General features: G+C 41.9%; 1 protein-coding gene across 1 annotated transcript; it reads right to left on the bottom strand.

The window, feature by feature from the left end:
* Positions 1 to 122: 122 nt before the first annotated feature.
* LOC117488703 (uncharacterized protein CXorf38-like) lies at positions 123 to 8,852 on the bottom strand. Its single transcript, XM_034137742.1, has 6 exons — positions 8,582 to 8,852; positions 3,236 to 3,370; positions 2,649 to 2,765; positions 2,416 to 2,565; positions 1,407 to 1,595; positions 123 to 1,312 (listed from the first exon to the last, which is right to left on the bottom strand). The coding sequence occupies exons 1-6, from the start codon at positions 8,786 to 8,788 to the stop codon at positions 1,202 to 1,204; spliced, it is 909 nt and encodes a 302-aa protein (XP_033993633.1). The 5' UTR covers positions 8,789 to 8,852; the 3' UTR covers positions 123 to 1,201.
* Positions 8,853 to 18,786: the final 9,934 nt, after the last annotated feature.

Genomic DNA, 18,786 nt, shown 5'->3' with positions numbered 1-18,786 from the left:
TTTTATTTATTTATCCTGGTTATACATGGTGTTCCAATGGGAGCCTACACAGGACAAAAACAGCAAAAGCATAACTCAACATTTAGACAAGCGAAAACACAAATAAAGCACACAGACACAAGTGTTTGGAGGGGCACCAAACCAGTTTAATGAAATTCGAAAACAACAATATTGAAATGAATTAATTATCGTGAACATGGGAGCCAGTAGAGCCAGTTACACAATTTTGGCATTTTCAATAGATTTAATCCAACAAGTCAGTCCAACTGAACAGGGTTAATAAAGCTGTTTCATAAAGCAGACCCTTAGCTAATAAGCTAAATGAAGTTTGGTTTCAAAACATAATTCAAAAATGTAAAATTACATCAATTCCCAACAAATTCTTTCTTTTTTTTTTTTTTAAAACATAGACCAGCTAGCATGACAAATTTCTTCTAGGGATGCACCAACCCCACTTTTCTGTCCATGTTTTATTGGGTACCGGCGGATACCAAGAACAGATCCAGGGTCAGTGTTTATTTTATACCCTTGTATAAGCTGTGTAAAAATGACTAGGGACATTATTTTATGTGTAAGGCAATATCAGACAGGAAGAGAATAATGTATGAGGGCAAAAATGAGCAGAAATGTGTTTTCTCGCAATTGTGTTAATATAAAGAAGGTAAAGGAGAAGTTTCAAAGCAGGGATAAGATCAGACTGAGCTTGTTTTTGCACATCAATGTGGGTTCAAGTCAAATGGTACTTCCTACAATTATGAGTCAGACTTGTTTATTATCTTTATGACAGTGCATTTTACACATGACATGTTGGGTGGAATACTTTGCAGATACTTTAGACTGGAAATGTATAAGCTTATATTTCAAGTATGTGATAAGTACAGCCTGTGCTTTCACAAAACTACTGTAAACAACTGTAACTGTCAATTCCATCTTTATTTACAATTTGGACTTTTGGGGCTTTCCCTTTCCTGTAGTGTGTTATAAAGGTTTTTGTGTATTTAAATGGTCTGCAAATACTTAAATCCCAAAGTTCCTGCAGAGGGAGTTTCTCTCCCTCAGATTTTCTCTTACATTCTTATTATTTTAAGCACTAACTATCGTGCTAACCTGCTTCAATTCTGACCTCGACTTATTTTCGATAGTAAATATAAAATGATATTGCACAATATTCTCATCTTCCTTTTTTCACCTCCCCTCCTTCTTATTCTTTGGCCTGCAGTGAGTCGATGGCTTGGAGCTCTGCAGAAAACCTTTCTCCCAGATCTCTGTTGGCCTGGAGGAAGCTGCTCAGACTCTTCAGCTGCTCAGTGTCCTAAGGAAGAAACAGAGTCGGCCCAAGTCATGTGAAATCTTTCTATATATGTATTATGTCTGAGTGTGCATGTGAACTGTTTTGTTCTTTGCACCTGTGTATCGTGATCAGCAGCGTGCAGTAACTCCTGCAGCCTCTCTTGTAGCAATTCAGCTTCCCATTGGCTGATTAAGTCAGGGCTGGGCTCCCTTTGGTTGACAGAATCACACTCCAATCCATCCATGACGGCAGAATCGATGAAGTCCAAACCCGAGACACGTATTGACAAATCAATAGACAGCATCTGGACAAACAGAATTCACAGTCACACAAACTGTGATGCAAAACAACATGGCTGCAGCTGTGACATCATAACAGTATTTACTTATTGGGAACAATGACCAAATAATTAGCACGCTAATAACAGTATATACTTTTGAAACACAATACAAAGACGACTTTAACATAACATAAACATTGTTACCTCTTCTAATCTCATTTTGTTGATAATTGGAGCTCATTTTTCAATGTTTTAAATTCAAATCCTGTCCTAATTGGATATAAACATGCTTAGTAGTTTACGATAAAAGACGAGACAAAATAATTGTGTTTAGAAATCTCCTTTATTTAATCTCCTTCCATCCCCTTTTCATTTTCTCTCTTTTTTTTAAAGTATATATTTTAAGTACACCCGTCTGTCTCAAGGTTGCAAGCTGGGGGCAATTTGAGTGGATCACACTTGTTTGACTGAAACGACAAAAACAGTTTTTGATAAACTAGATTGACTTATTTGATTACTAAAGAGGCACATTAACAGCTTTCGCAGCAGCCGTACAGACTGTCTGTAGGGGCTTGGCCTGGGAGCCGTAGGGTCACCGGTTCAAGTCCCCGAACAGGCCTTACTATGGAGTGTGGACTGGTACTTGGAGAGGTCCCAGTTCACCTCCTGGGCCCTGCCATGGGGCCCTTGAACAAGGCACTGGACCCCACCCCATTGCTCCCCGGGCAAGTACAATAGCTGCCCACTGCTCCTATTACTAGGATGGGTTAAATGCAGAGGTCCAATTTCACTGTGTGTCACAAATAAAGAGGTTCTAATCTAATCTAAATCCAAACATGCTCACCTCCTCGATCTGTTTTCCAACTTCTGCCATCTGTTGCACGTTGCTGAACTGCTGAATGAGCTTCGTCAAAGCATTCTGAAAGTGTGTCATCCATTCATCTTTCACACGCAACTCACAGGAATGCATCAACTCGTTCCTGTAACGAATCACCTGGAACATCGCACATGTTGGTCTGAATATATGTGTTTTCACTCTCTGTCTTAATGCCCATTTGAAACTTTTTGACAGTTTACCTCTCTCACAACTTCCACAGGCCGGAAACAGTCACAGTAGTTGATCAGGTTGAGCAGAGCCGAGGCATCACATTGATCGGTCCCCTTCACTTTCCCCTGACCCCGAGGCATGTAGGCCTGGAGAAACAGAGACAGACAGAGGATGAATCCACAGATCATTTTGAGATTATTACATTTTACTATGTTGCACATTGACTTTACTTCTGCTGATTATGTCTTCTATAAATTGCATGTATCCATCACTTTTAGACACTTCTAAATGCTGCATGTGGTATTCACTTTACTGCACAGACACACAGAACTGAGTCAGTTAATTGGTTATTGTGACAAGTAATATAATGATTTGTTTGTGATGAATTCATTAGTTGATCAACACATAACAATCAATACATCTTTATAATAATTCTTTCAATTAAATAAACCAGAAAAATGTCCGTCTCCTGCTTCACAGACATCTGTATTTTATACTTTTCTTTCTCTCCTATGAATTAAAGATAATTTGTAATGTATATAAAATGATATGATTATATTTAATGACATTAACATCAGATTTAAGTTAAGTGTGTGTCGAGTAGTCTGTGGATTACCTTGGCCAGTTCCCAGTGGTCTGTTCTCCAGTTGGTAGGGTAACAGTTATCCCAGTTCACTGTGACGTGTGGATGTCGGTGGTGTTTCAGGATCACTTTCTGCCACTCTAAACACGTCCTGCATGCTGAGGAGAGCTACACACACACAAACACACACACAGACACACACACACACAAAGACACACACGTAGGGTTACCACTTATGTGATACATACTAAGGCCTCCTTCACACGGGAACGTTTGCGTTTATGCACAGTATGCGTATTCAAAAAAGTGTTCCGTTCACATGCATTCGTTTCATTTAACGTGTCTGTGCAAACGAGACCGCTGGAAACGCTGTAGTACATATGCCGGGACTGTAAGTGGCGCTGTAACTTCCGCCAAAATACACCAAAAGCAGCGAAGAAGAGCAGCCCCGCAGCAATGTTGCCATGGCTACCCTTCTGTTTATGCCCCGCGCTGGATTTAGCAACATGTAGTTCATGTAATTCTCCATGTCCACTTGTTGCTGATGGTTGTGGTAGAGGAGCTGTATATTTTTGCACTAATATCTGTAGCATGGTCAGTAGCAGTAGCACTAGCAGTAGCTACTGACAGGAGAAAGTGTGTGGCGATTGCTGGTATTCAGCGGGATATAGTAATTTCCTCAGCATATGGATAAATGCAACGGGGAAGTTAACTGAAAGAAACCGAATCTGTGGATATTGCATCGACCGACCAAGAAGCACGTCTCCGTGGAGAGGACGCGCTCAGAAAGAGAGATATTCTCTACAAACACCGGGTGAGATCGCTCCTCTGGGACACGCCGGTGCTCTGCCTACAAACATTTCTCTTTTTGCCGCCGACGGGCGCAGGAGCAATGAACAATAATGGCCTGGATTAGGCAGTAAAGACAAGTTTGGTGTATCGCAGAGCGGACTGTTTAATTTTGTTTGTGTTGTTTGGCTGGAAAATTGTCAATATAATGGATCAATGCATGAAATCTGACTCTGTTTATTTTTGTTTAAGGAGTATATTGGGCGTTAACAATTCTGGTTTGCCTTTTATAATATTATTTCATTCAAGAACTCCTTGTGCGTTTAATTAACACAGCTATTTTTGATAGTTGCTACAGCAGTGAGCAGGAGAGGTGGGGAGAGGTGGGGCTATCGCTATTTTTTCAGGAAATATTCGTATAGAGGTGATTACACGGACTCGGTTGACCCCCCAGAGCGTTTCGTTTGCAAATCTATCCACCTTGGGACCCGTTATCGTTTGTGGGGTCAGTTTCTATCGAGGACAAAACTGCTTGTATCTGCATAGTTTCGCGTGCGTATAGCCCTATTATTTACACGAGGCCGATAGAAACTGACCCCACAAACGATAACGGGTCCCAAGGTGGATAGATTTGCAAACGAAACGCTCTGGGGGGTCAACCGAGTCCGTGTAATCACCTCTATACGAATATTTCCTGAAAAAATAACGATAGCCCCACCTCTCCTGCTCACTGCTGAAGCATGGCCAGTAGCCATCTGTAACGATCAACTATCAAAAATAGCTGTGTTAATTAAACGCACAAGGGGTTCTTGAATGAAATAATATTATAAAAGGCAAACCAGAATTGTTAACGCCCAATATACTCCTTAAACAAAATAAACAGAGTCAGATTTCATGCATTGATCCATTATATTGACAAAGGAGGATCTCACCCGGTGTTTGTAGAGAATATCTCTCTTTCTGAGCGTGTCCTCTCCACGGAGACGTGCTTCTTGGTCGGTCGATGCAATATCCACAGATTCGGTTTCTTTCAGTTAACTTCCCCGTTGCATTTATCCATATATTTACATGCTGAGAAAATTACTATATCCCGCTGAATACCAGCAATCGCCACACACTTTCTCCTGTCAGTAGCTACTGCTAGTGCTACTGCTACTGACCATGCTACAGATATTAGTGCAAAATATACAGCTCCTCTACCACAACCATCAGCAACAAGTGGACATGGAGAATTACATGAACTACATGTTGCTAAATACACCGCGGGGCATGAACAGAAGGGTAGCCATGGCAACATTGCTGTGGGGCTGCTCCGGGCTGCTCTTCTTCGCTGCTTTTGGTGTATTTTGGCAGAAGTTACAGCGCCACTTACAGGCCCGGCATATGTACTACAGCGTTTCCAGCGGTCTCGTTTGAACAGACACGTTAAATGAAACGAATGCATGTGAACGGAAGACTTTTTTGAATACGCATACTGTGCATAAACGCAAACGTTCCCGTGTGCACAACGCCTTAGTGATATGCAGATTAACTTTTTTCGCAGTACTGTTAACATTGTATATGTATTGGACATTTAAAAAATTAGTTTTGATACTTTATGCATAATATGTCAGTTTCTCTGTTACACTCGTTATAGTACATGCACCTGCAATACATAAACTGTAAATAAAAGTGAAACTGGTAGCTACTGCCCCTCAACTTCTATTCAATACATTGACGATCATCAAAAAAAGGTTCAACTGCATACATTTTTTTATTCCTACAATCTAAGTAGTATTGAACGTAGCACCGGAAAGTTCATAAACATACTGTACACAGTTCACACACAGTTTATACCCAACACTAAAGCTATTCAAAACGATTTGTTCATTAAAGCACACAGTCAACGGAGCTCCTTCTCCAACAGAATGCTGCAGCTCCCCTGTCACAAGGACCGATACTGGAAAACATTCCTGCCCACTGCAATAACACTGTACAACAAATCACCTCTGGCTGGAAGAGAACTCTCTGCTCCATAGTTTCTCTAGAAATAAAACCACCTTGTACATTTTACTCACACATAATCTGTTTCATATTTAATACTCCATAATTCCATATATTTTGAATATATATATATTTGTATATATATATATATATATATATATATATATATATATATATATATATAGATATATTATATATATATATATATATATAATATCTGTATGTATATTTTCTATTTTTGTATTTTGACATGTATATTTTATATTTTATTTTATATTTTATTTTATTTTATTTCTATTCTTGTATATTTTGTTTTATTGTAAAATGCCTTTTATGCTGCTGTAACAAAAACAATTTCCCAATTTGGGATCAATAAAGTACGATCTATCTATCTATCACTACCTACCACTACCTACCACTATAGCTATTGTAGGAGCAAATTGGACATATGTGAGGATATGGTCACAGTCAACTCATAATAACTGTGTATCACAGTTTACCAGTGTGATGGAAACTTCTGGAGCAATGGAGACGAAACTCAGAGAGACACAGGGGCCCTTTCTCATGTCATCAAATGTCCCATCCTCGACTCCTCGACTCCTCGGTCCTCCGGTAGTGACCCGGAAATGAATTTTGGAGCGCCATGTTGAAGGACATCTCATTTCTCGAAATGCACATCGAGGACCGAGCATCGAGCGTCGAGGAGGCTCTCTGGAGGAGCTATAACCGAGGATACACTGATGGGTCCTCCACAGTCCTCCACGGCTCCTTCGTGGATGCATTTCCGGCAACAGTGATGTTTCAAAGAGTCGAGACGCACGGCCGGACTTATCTCAGCCAATGACAGCTCTGCATGCATCCCCTGGATATTATTTTATTAACTGCTTTCATCGCGACGCGATGTTTACAGTGAGAACAGCTGTGAGGTCCGTGCAGAAAGCAGAGCAGTGTGTATAATATATATCATATCACTCAGTATAACAGGCCTACTCTCTTTATTTGCTTTAGTTTAGTAGATATCTACAAACAAAGTCGATATTTTTCTAAAACCATTTAGTGCTTCACATAATAAAATACACAACGGCTGTAGCCTGATTATATGCTTTAGGAGCTGTAGGTGCGTGTGTGTGGTGTAGGTGTGTGTGGTACAGTGTGTGCGTAGATGCAGCGGAGAGACAGGTCTCAGTTGGTTTGGTGTCCTCTGCTTACTTGTAATACTTGTAAATAAAACTTTTGGCCCGTCATTTATTTCCCTCATTGTAGCGACCAGAGAGGGGGGGGGGATATATCCAGTCTCTGATAGTGTTACGTTATTATGAGAGTGCTCTGTTTGATTCTGAAATTGTATATATTTATATAAATATATACATATGTGTGTGTGTGTGTGTGTGTGTGTGTGTCTGTGTGTCTGTGTGTATGTCCGCATCTGTAGCCTGTTATTGTCTCATTATACCGCACTGTGAATGAATTAAAAGTAAATATATAAGTCGTCATGAACACATCTGTCCATCAGACAGAGGGCTGCTGTGCCTCCTGTCATCATTAATGGACGTCTCTTTAAAATGACCGCTCAGAGGAGAGGAGTTCTCATTTCTCTAACCGCCTGCTGCTTCCCCTCCTCTCTCCTCGGTTCCCCTCCTCGGCTCCTCCGCTCGCATCTCCTGTGGGCGGGACTAAGTCTCGAGGATAGGAGTCGAGGAGGAACATTTGAAGACATGAGAAAGGGCCAGGGAGAGCTGGAGCTTGATGGCAAACACTGAGGGTTTATTATGGAGTTAACGGCCGGAGAACTGACAGGACATGAGCTGTCGCCACGAGGTGACACAGTGGTTGCCAAACCAATTCTGAAGTTCTCTACCCCAGACCCATGTATTTAGCTGGTTCTGAGAGAATAATCTACATTGTGCATAACAAGATAAAACAGGCAAAGCACTATAACACCTCTATCAGCTGACACCAACAGGCAGACAAAACAGAGAGCACAGCAGTCCAAGGATGCAGGCCTGTGCTCAGTGAGGGCTGTACAAACTGATAAACTGGGTCAAAGTTATGGGCCTAGGAAAATATTTCCCCAACAACCAGAGGTGGAAGAAGTACTCATATATTGTACTTTAGTAAAAGTAGAAATACATCAGTCTAGGAATACACTGTTACAAGTAAAATACCTGCAATCAAAATGTTACTTAGGTAAAAGTACCTATTAGTATTAGCGCAAAGTACCACTCATTATGCAGTTTATTGTTTAATTGTTTATAATTTGATCCATCAAAGTGTTATCAAAGCTGGTGAAGGTGCAGCTCATTTGAATTACTTACTGTATAGGCTACTGCAGGGTAGCTTTTGAATTTACTCCAGGTGTAAATAAAGTCTTATTTAAGTGTTGATTATATTTCACACTACTAATCCAAATCTGCAAAGTAACTAAATGTATATGGAGTAAAAAAAAAGTAAAAGTAGCCTACACGTTTTAACTCGATTTGTAGTAGAAGTAGCAAAACGTTGAACTCTACTAAATTACTCTAAACCCCTGCAGTTTACCACATTAAAGTGGTGTAGAAACAAGAATTTAAATAGCAAGACTAAACAGAATTTACAGGATAATCTAACCTTATTCCCTTTGGGTTTGCATGAAGCAGTCTCACACGGTTTCCGGAGCAGAGCGTTTTGATTGAGCAGGTCTCCGTGGAAAGCCTTCATGTGGCGGCTGATGAAGGGGTGCAGTCCGTTCTTCAGGATGACCAGACACTGGCCTGCTTTCAGCCAGTTTGTGTACCCTCTGTCGTTGAGACGGGCCGAGAGCTCCTCATGAACCATGACGGCCTTACTTCCCGAAGTTCCCGATATCAAAACATAACAAGCAGGGCAAATTCAGGCTAACTCCCCATGTTTAGCTCCACCCTCTCCGTGCTGGTAACATAGCGGCCACAAGATGGCGCCCTCTGCTTTGGAAACACGACGCTGTTATGCTCATGTTTGTCCAGGTGTGGTGTCAGGACTTGTTCGAAAAGCAGCTCCCACCCAAAAAAGCACCTGCTATAAGGGTGCCCACTTTTTCAGCATGGACACCAGGGTGTTGAACCGCTTTAAAGACATTAACTTAAATTTACTATGAATATGAATTTTTTTTTCTGGGACCAATGCAAAGAAAAGTAGGTCATGGCTCCTGGAATTCTACACCAGGTCCATTTAAAAGATTCCAACATTATAGAGGCTTTCAGTTTCTGCAAACATAAAAGGTGGCTTAAATCACAAGACATGTTCACGGCATGTTCAGTTCAGATGCTTTTATTTTGATATTTTTTCTTCTATCCGTCATGAGTCCAGCAGTGTTATAGTAGTGAAATGCTCATCCTTGGAGTAATCTTTACTTATTTAGTCTCTTCCAACTCCTGAGTTAAATATCCTCAGCTGCTAAATGCTCCATACATGTTTAGCTAGTCTCTAACTGTTCTGAGAGCATTGAGAGTGATCCTAAACCACAAAGGTCTGTGGAGGATAACCAAACATTGAGCTAAAAGATACCATGCTTTGTAGAGCTAAAGGGAAAGACAGCTTTGGTTAATAATTTCCTAAGAACTACTAGTCCTATATGTAATTTGGCTTATGGCTCTAGTGCAGCTGCTCTAAATAAATAATAAAGCATTTTGTCACTGAGTTAAAGTGTGTGTCTTCTGCATGAGTTTCCCTATACTGCTTAGGCTTGAAACAGGAGGTTAGTCTAGCTTCTATCTCAGTTGATACATGAAATCTGTCAGAAAATCCAGCTCGGGGACATCAGTGCATGCAGCTGCTGGCCCGGCTCTTCTGGGTTTTTCCATCCACCACCTCGCAGCAGAGGTAGCAGCTTGGTGATGCCAACTTCCATAAGGGGTTTGATTCACAGCAGCACAGTGTTTGTCACCCGGAAATCTATCCAACAGTTTTTGAAGAAGTTTGGTAGTCCAACTGACCAACAGCGAAATAATACCAAACGGAGCCCCGCTGTTAACACGACTGAAAAGTCATAGCTTTTCATTGCCCTCCTCACCAAGTAGTCCTGTCAGCTTATTTTCTATACTTTTACATATCTTCACTTAATGATGTTGTATTTGTATGGCCCGTCTGTTTTTTGTACATATTGAACAGTAATATTAAGGTTGGTATTATCTTAAGACATCTGGGTTGTGTACTCCTGTTCCAGCTGATTTCATACATCTTCCAGAATGAGCGTGATAACCCCAAAACTGTTAGCTGTAAAATAGCATATGAATGTGTATACTGTATATTTGCTGTATAAACCCAATTGTTTGCTTCATTCTCAATAATGAATTCTCAACTATCTTCCGACATGTAGCACTATCAAGACTTCAGAATTCGAATTTGTCCAATACCTGCAAAACTAAAAACATTTCCATCAAACTCTGCTTTATCTGCTGTTTAGTGCCAATCAGCTAATGTCAGGATGCTTTCACATATGAAAATGGTGAACATGGTAAACACATGAGCAAAACATCGTACTTGGAAAACATTGGCATATTTGGCATTGTCATTGTGGGGCATGTTAGCTGAAATCACAGCTGTGCTTAAGTACATCACATAGCTAGTATGGCTGTAGACTCTGAAAAGTGGACCTGTAAAAGAGAGTAGTAATTTGTCTGTATGTAAGAACCATAGACTCAATATATAAAGGTATGAACGTATATTGTTTCATTTTAATTTGCCTTATCAAACTTTCATAAACAGGGTTCTACGTATGTGATGCCTATATGGTTAAGGAATGCACTGTCTTCTTTCTTCTTTATGGTATTAGACCAACAACTGAGGAGGTCTGAAAAATCTCCATATTAGTATTTGTTTGCCTGTGCTAGCTCTTTTGAATAAATGCCTTGGCCCATTGCATTCTGGGATATGCTCTAGCCCCCATGACCCTGACTTGGAATAATGATGAAATGATAGAAGAAAAAAAGGTAAGTGGAGTACATCAATATTCTGAGGGGCTTTTTGTGACTGTAGTACAGGATAATAGGCCTGGAAATGCAGCTGAGGTAGGCAGAAACAGTCAGAGGATCCCCAATTAAAACATATTACATTACAATTATGAAAATGAAAAGACGTTTGTGTTGTATCAATTAATTTCATCTTTACATGAAAATGTAATTAGTCTTTTAGGATGCAAAGAGAAAAACAAATATCCCTCTATCTTTGTAATTGGATCTCTATGGATTTGAGGATAGTTAAAGTAGATTAGAAGCCCTGGAGTATGTGTGTGCGTGTGTGACTGAATGTACAAGTGTGTGCATAAATGAGTCCTCAGTCAGTCGAGGGGACACAACAATATTAATGTGTGCATGTGCGCTCGCAGGTACGGGCATGTGCTAGCTTGTATATTAATACTTATATGCATTTGTGTGCATGCGTGTGTGTATGTGTGTGCCCACAATCCCAGCAGGGTGTTTTTTTTAAGCAGAGGAGAATCAAAGAGACATTAGTATTCTGAAATAAATCACATGCTCAGGCCTCACTGTGTGGGTCCCCAAACACAATACACAGGAGACACACACTCTCTCTCTCTGTCTCATTCTCTCCGTCTCCTCCTTTCTCTTTCCCCTACCATCTCTCTCTTCAAAAGACACCACCAGCCCTGCACAACCACCCCTTCCCTCCCCCTTTCCCCCCTCTCCCCCTCGGCCCCTAGCGGCCTTCAGAGCTATCTGCTTACTGGCTCTGAATCCTTTGTTACATCCTTTCAGTTTCTCACGTTCCAACTTGAGCCCCGTCTCCTCCCTCCGTCTGCAAATAAGCAGGAAAATGCTTTGTCAGAGAAAACTGTTGTTCATCACCGAAAAAGTCAGAAACGCAAAAATAGGGTTTTTTGACAAGTATATCCTCGAGGAGAGACCTCCCTCCTCTCCATCTTCCCCCATACTTCCCATATTTCTGTGAGCCCCCCCAAGACTTTTGACAATGTTACAACTCACTCGCAAATCTAAAGTAATGAGAGCTGTTCTGCTGGGCAGCCAGCATAAACCGGACTGCTTTAAAAGATGGTCACAGCTTTTGCCAGCGGGAGAAAAAGGGGGAATGAAGGAAGTGAAGGAAAAGGAAAAGGAGAAAAATGATTGACATGGTACAGCTGGGAGAGGAAGAAGCTCATTTTTAGCCACAGAATTAGAATGAGTTGAACATAAATGCCCCCTGTGGCTCTCTGACAGTTGCAATATCCATGAGATTCAGGGTTTGCTTTGTGCTTTGTCTGTCTGTCTGTCTGTCTGTCTGTCTGTCTGTCTGTCTGTCTGTCTGTCTGTGTGTCTGTTGTGTGTGTGTGTGTGTGTGTGTGTGTGTGTGTGTGTGTGTGTGTGTGATTGAAATGCATGTGGGCACGTGTGTGGGATGGTTAAGTTGAGGCCAATGTGAACATGCATGTACTTATTTATGTGTGCATGTAACTGTGCGTGTCTACTTGTGTGTGTGTGTGTGTCATTTTGATCGCCACCCACATGAATATGCAGATCAGTTTTAGAGAGCGTATGTGCTCAGCATTAAAGCCCACTCTCCACTGCTGACCCAATTTCACACTGCAGTGTATATGTGTGTGTGTGTGCGTGCACTTGCTTATCAATGCATTTTGCAAAGCTCGGAAAAATTGCGTGGTTAAGACGGAGGCGTGTGAGCAGTAGGTGTGTGTGTGTGAGTTTAGTGTTTATGAGGCGAAAAAACATATGCGATAAGTCTCATTCAACACATACACAGTTGGCTGTGAATAAAAAACATCACATTAATTCACGCTGACCACAGGCCTCTGGAACCTGAACCGCATTCTCACTCAGTCTTCATTGTTCTCACAGTGGCGGAAGTGCTGCCCTCACTGTGACCTTAGACTTCTAAATGTAACATTCTTCGTTTTATCAGCATGAAAGTAAACATTTGAAAACGACTGTCACAAATTCTTAGCAGCATAATAAAAAAATTACAACAAATTAATTTTAAATAAACATTAATATAATAAGCTACATTTGTATGTAGTTTCAAGAAAAACAAATAAAAACTGTAAATAAAATATAGATACACCATTTTCTGTATAAAAACAAGAGATAAATCAATTTTCTAATTTATTTTACAGTGCAAGCTTTTAAAGCGTAGTATCGATCTTACTTCAAATTCCCAAAATGTCAAACTATTTGTCTGATCAAACATCGCAGGACGAGTGTTTTGACACGATACTATGCAGATTCAGGTTTATTGTGTGAATTTGACTCATGTATTATAACTTATCACCCTGACCAAACAACAACCCTGCCTTTCATCAGCAACTTCTGTGATTGTCCCTACAAAAATGTATTTATCGTGGGCTAAATATTTGTATCAAACTGTTGGCTGATGGTAAGTGAAATGAAATGCAACAACTTGATAATCTTCCTAATTCAGCTGTTAATTAAGTTACAACGGACATGATATCAACAGACTTCCATGTTGTCAACTCAGCAGTGCCAGTCAGCAGAATCCCGCCAGCAGTTTGTAAAGAAACCAGTAGATGGAGACGCTGAGAGGCACAGTGGCAGAGCTGAGGTAATGGCTCTCTGGTCTATTGTTCCCTGTCTCCATCCTCACCCTCCACCCTCTCCTTCTGCCTTCCAGTGTAACCCCCCCCCCCCCCCTCATGGACTTCAAAGGGAAGGAAGGAAGTAGAAAAATAAGGTGAATTAATTTGCCCTGCCATCCCATGCCTACATGTTGCAGCGTATATGCTTTTTAATTGCTTGTGCTAAATACATAACCTATTTTTGTATCCTTTACAAAAGTCTAAATGATGATCTGGGTAAAATCTATGCAAATGCTAGCAGACCTCATAAAACATTAACATTACCTCATGTGAGCAAATCACCTTGAAAACAAGTTGGACAAAAAGGACACAGTGGAGCACAGCTCGGCCAGCGTACGGCTTAATAAGATCTGGCACCCTGTGCTGCAAACTCTGACAGACATTCCTCGGCATCTTTAACCCTCCACCCAGAGCCTCGGCGCAGACTGAACTGAATCTGTGAAGTAGATCAATGGGGGGATTATTGCAGGACCAAGATGCCAGTTATAGAGCAGCTCTGTGCTGCCTCAGTGAGGGGAGAAGATTGAGAGGCTTTCCTTTGATCTTGTGCTGGCGCATCTGAGAGGGCCCGCTGCTGCTGATAATGATGCTGAGGCCCAATGCAGAGATCCAGGCTGGGGCCCGGCCCCGCTCTCGCACCAACTTCTATATACAGGCGAAATAAAAGGCCGGCCTGTGGAGGGTTGAACGGGACAAACGGATTTAGTCTGACGGATTGTGTGTGTGTGTGTGTGTGTGTGTGTGTGTGTGTGTGTGTGTGTGTGTGTGTGTGTGTGTGTTTTGAGTTGTTTCCTCCATCACATTAGATCCAGCTGAACACCTCTGTCCTCTCTCAAGGACACCCCTCCCTCCTGCATGTCTCTGTCCCTCAGCTTCCGTCTCAGTCTCTCCCTCTCTCTCTCTCTCTCTCTCCCTCCCTCACCCTCACCCGCACCCGCACACACACACACACACACACACACACACACACACACACACACACACACACACACACACACACACACACACACACACACACACACACACACACACACACACACACCACACACACACACACACACACACACACACACACACAACACACACACACACACACACACACACACACACACACACACACACACACACACACACACACACACACACACACACACACCAACTCTGTTTGACAGGCCATGGTGCTGGAGACGGCGGCTGACATTCTGGACAGTAAAAGGCTTAAGGTGGTGTGTGTGTGTGTGTGTGTGTCTCTAAGGCAGATAGAGGAACCTCACAATCTTTCCTTCAGTGTATCTCTACATCTTATCGAAGTGAGCTCTGTTGCCACACACAGATTCTCTAACAGTACACAGGAGTGTGATTCTTGACTTCTGCTGTCGTTTTACTGACCCCCTTTCTATTGCTTGTATGTGATTGTTTGCCAAATCTCGACGATTACTATAATAGGATGAGGGGTCAATAATCTCTTAATTAGTGCTAAATGGGAATTAGATTAGGCTTTTGTTCATTTGCAGAAACAGCTCTAGTTAACCAGATTAGGGCAGTGCGGATTAGGTCTGGGATGAGGACGGAGAGGGAAAGGTTAACATGTCAGTTTAAGGTCACAGCCACTCTTACCAGGAACACATTATCTGATTGGCTGTCAGTCAGGTTTGGAGAAAGTTGTTGGAATGCCTTTTGGCTACCAAGCATGGACAACAGAGAGCTAACGGCTGCAGGCAAGACAGTTTGAGTACGCCCAGGAAATACGTTTTCAATCCTCTTTTCTTACTTCATTGCTCAGTTTTATTGATGACACCAGATATTTTACAAGACAAGATGTTAGTCAATGATGGTCAACACCAGTAGAGCGTTTATCTTAAATGCTTATTCATCATCTCCGGTCAAGCTCTCCACAAATTACCAGATTGCGTCATTAACATCATCAAGTTCCCTATTATCATATCGTTTATCCTACATGCAGGTAGCTAATTCGTTATCTCCTCTTAAACAACCAAGTCTCTTGATGTTCCTTACATTTGTTTGGACAATTATCGACGTTGATTCTTACAGACTAATTCCATAATCTAATTGCCTCTCCAGTTAGATGTTTTTGTTGCGTCTTTGTTGTAAATAACCTTTCGTTTCAACCTTGGACTTTTGGCTTTTTACAGTTTACGCCCACTTGCTAGCTGAGAATTATCTGGGCAATGAGTGGCTCTATTAGTGCATGACTAAAACAGACATGAACTTAGAACTAAAGAGTTTTCAGGGAAAGGTCTCTCAGTCAAAGGGACTCACAATAAGTGCAATCAATAAACCATAAGAACAAAAGAAGAAGAAAAAGGAAAGGGTATATTCACTTCAAATAAGCCAACCATTGAAGTGCTGGTGCATTAGTTTCAAAATGGGTTGAACGCATAAAGTGCTCAACACTTGTATTTCTAATGAATGGCCAAAATACAGGCGAAACAGGTGGGTTTCCAGTTTGCTACGAAAGATCGTTAGACTTTCTGCGGTCTTGGTCATTGTGTAACATCGGTGTAACACCAACTGCTGCTAGCCTAGCTGTGTCTCAAGCGAACTCCTATCGAACACCTCTCCCTCACACTCAGTCATGCTTCCTTCTCTCCCTTCCGGTGTTCTGCTATTTCTTTACCCTGATTCAGCCCTTCACTCCAGAAGAGCTTTTCTGTTCTGCTGACCTCCTATCCACTCATTTGATGGGCCCCCCGCTAAGAGGACTCCATCCCCTCTGTCTGTCTCCCTTTCCTTCCTCTTCCTCCTCTCCTTCCTCCTTCCTTCCTTTCTCCTTTCCTCCCCTCTCTCTCCCTCTCTCTCTCACTCTCACTACCCACCACCCCCCCCCCCCCCGTCTATTCTGTGGCCCAGCGTGGGTGGCTGAGTTTAATGAATTCTCTTTTCTCTCTTCAGTCAGGTGCTGATTTCTGATTGTGAAGAGGTGTGCGTGCGTTGGGAGTGTGTGTGTAAGAGGGAGTGAAGCGCGTACAAGCAGAACACACACACACACACACACACACACACACACACACACACACACACACACACACACACACACACCCACACACACACACACACACACACCACACACACCCACACCACACACACACACACACACCACACACACACAACCACACCACACACACACACCACACACCACCACACACACACACACACACACGACAAATGTTGTCAGTCTAAATAAATCTTGGCCTTTATCCCGATCAAGGCATCAGGTTGCACTTCCTCTTTCTTTAAGGAGAAACTCGCCGCCGACTGTCAGCATTAAAATAGATTTGCCCCGGGAGTGTCGTTGTTGATGTGAACACTACCCTGCTGTCTCCTGCAGCCATAAAACATGAGTCAAGAGTCTGTGTTGTGCTCTGCCTCTGACTAATGAACAGGAAAACGGGAAAAAACTGTAAATGGCTGCAGGAAGTGTTTTCAGACAAGACGCTGGATGATTTTCAGTTGACCAGATTATGTTATGTTGTGCATAAATGTATCTACCATACAGACGTTTATAGCCAACCTGTGCACAAAAAAAATAGGTCCTTCCAAGATCTATTAGATTAGTCAAGTTGAAATGTCAGGAATTACGTTTTGTATATCCAATTCACAATTTGGCCATCTAAGGGTTCACTGACCAAGGCAGTTTTTAGCAATGCTAACCCCATGTCTTTATAAATAACCCGATTGGATATCAACCAAACTTTGCCTCGCCAAGAAGAATATTTGTACAGACGTTCATGTTCCCCCTAGGGATGGCTGGGTGATCGTCTGACTTTTCATGTAGCTCAACCATCAGGTCAGAATTGTAATTTGTCAATTCTTTCTGACTAAAGGTATTTTCCCAAGCCATTGTCCATTTGGCTAGCTGTAAAGTGAAATTGTAGCTATTGGTGGGTTTTGTAAATAGTTTGGTTTCACAGTGCACACATGAAAGGAGAACTAATACAAATGTTTTTTGCTGGGGGTGTGTGTAGAAGTCTTTCTTATTGGTTTAGAAAATGTACCAGTTGTAATTGGTTAATGCATGGAACCCCTAAGATTTGTACACCGTTTTGTACCAGTAATCCTTGATTGCTTTCTTCAGAACAAAGTAAATACCAGACTTCTTCAAGTACAGGTCAGTCCACTCCCACCCATGTTAACCTGTCTCCATCTCAACAAATCCTGTGTTTTGGTTCACTTCCTGTAATTAGGTCGGAACATTTTCTCACTGCAATCAAACGGCAATTGGGCGTTGGGATTGTTGACCAAAATCAACTGAGTTTGATTACTGAGTTCACAACTGCTAATACAAATGTTACCAGGTCTGAACCAGAGTCTTGATAAAAGCGTATACAACGTTAGATAGTTGCGAAATGTAAAACATATACCATGCTTGGCAATCAGCATGTTAGCACTGACCCCAGCCAAAGGGGGTCCAGTTGCAGTTCCCTGCCCTGACCTACAAATGTGGCTTGTGAATATTGTATAAAAACATCCAGATTTATTTGGAAAAAACAGCTGCAGACAAAATACCCAAGTGACCCCGTGTCTGTATTACTGCACATAAAAGGCCAGAACTTTGTTTGGAAAAAGTGTGGACTTTCCATATAAACGTGAGAAGTAGACCCTGTAACTGGGTTGCCATTCCCCTTTTCAATGCCAAACGGCAGACTTCAAAAGGAAGTGGAACAATCCTCCCTCAATTATGACAAGCAATCCTGAAAGTGGATCATCTTCCACATCTGTCTGAGGTCACGCCGGGGAGCAGGTGTTGCTGCCTCAGTCCTGCGTGCTGATTGGACGGATGTATTAGCTGCTTAACGAGGTGAATTTGGTGTTAATCTGATAATTGTCTCGGCAACGAAAACCATATTCAGTAATTCTCTGTTGCCTCTGTTTTTCTGTCCTCCTGATTAAAGACACTTTCATTCTGGCACACATACACACAAATAATGGAACAGTTGTGTTGTTATGACCAGAAGACAATGCTCTGAGGTGTGCTGGCGGCACACACTGAACACACTCACACACATGCGTACACAGAGGCACACAGTCCCCTGTGTGTAGCCCCCATGTGGTATGGTAATGAGCTGCTAATCTCTCTCTGGTTTACACAGCCAGAATGTGTGTGTTGTGTGTGTGTGTGTGTGGTGTGTGTGTGGTGTGTGTGTGTGTGCGTGTGTGTGTGTGTGTGTGGTGTGGTGTGTGTGTGTGTTGTTGTGCGCATTAAGGTGCAGAG

Source organism: Trematomus bernacchii, unplaced genomic scaffold (genome assembly GCF_902827165.1).
Source record: "Trematomus bernacchii unplaced genomic scaffold, fTreBer1.1, whole genome shotgun sequence".
Taxonomy (NCBI): Eukaryota; Metazoa; Chordata; class Actinopteri; order Perciformes; family Nototheniidae; genus Trematomus; species Trematomus bernacchii.
The sequence above is the reverse complement of the archived record's forward strand: the minus strand, read 5'-3'. Positions and strand labels throughout refer to the sequence as shown.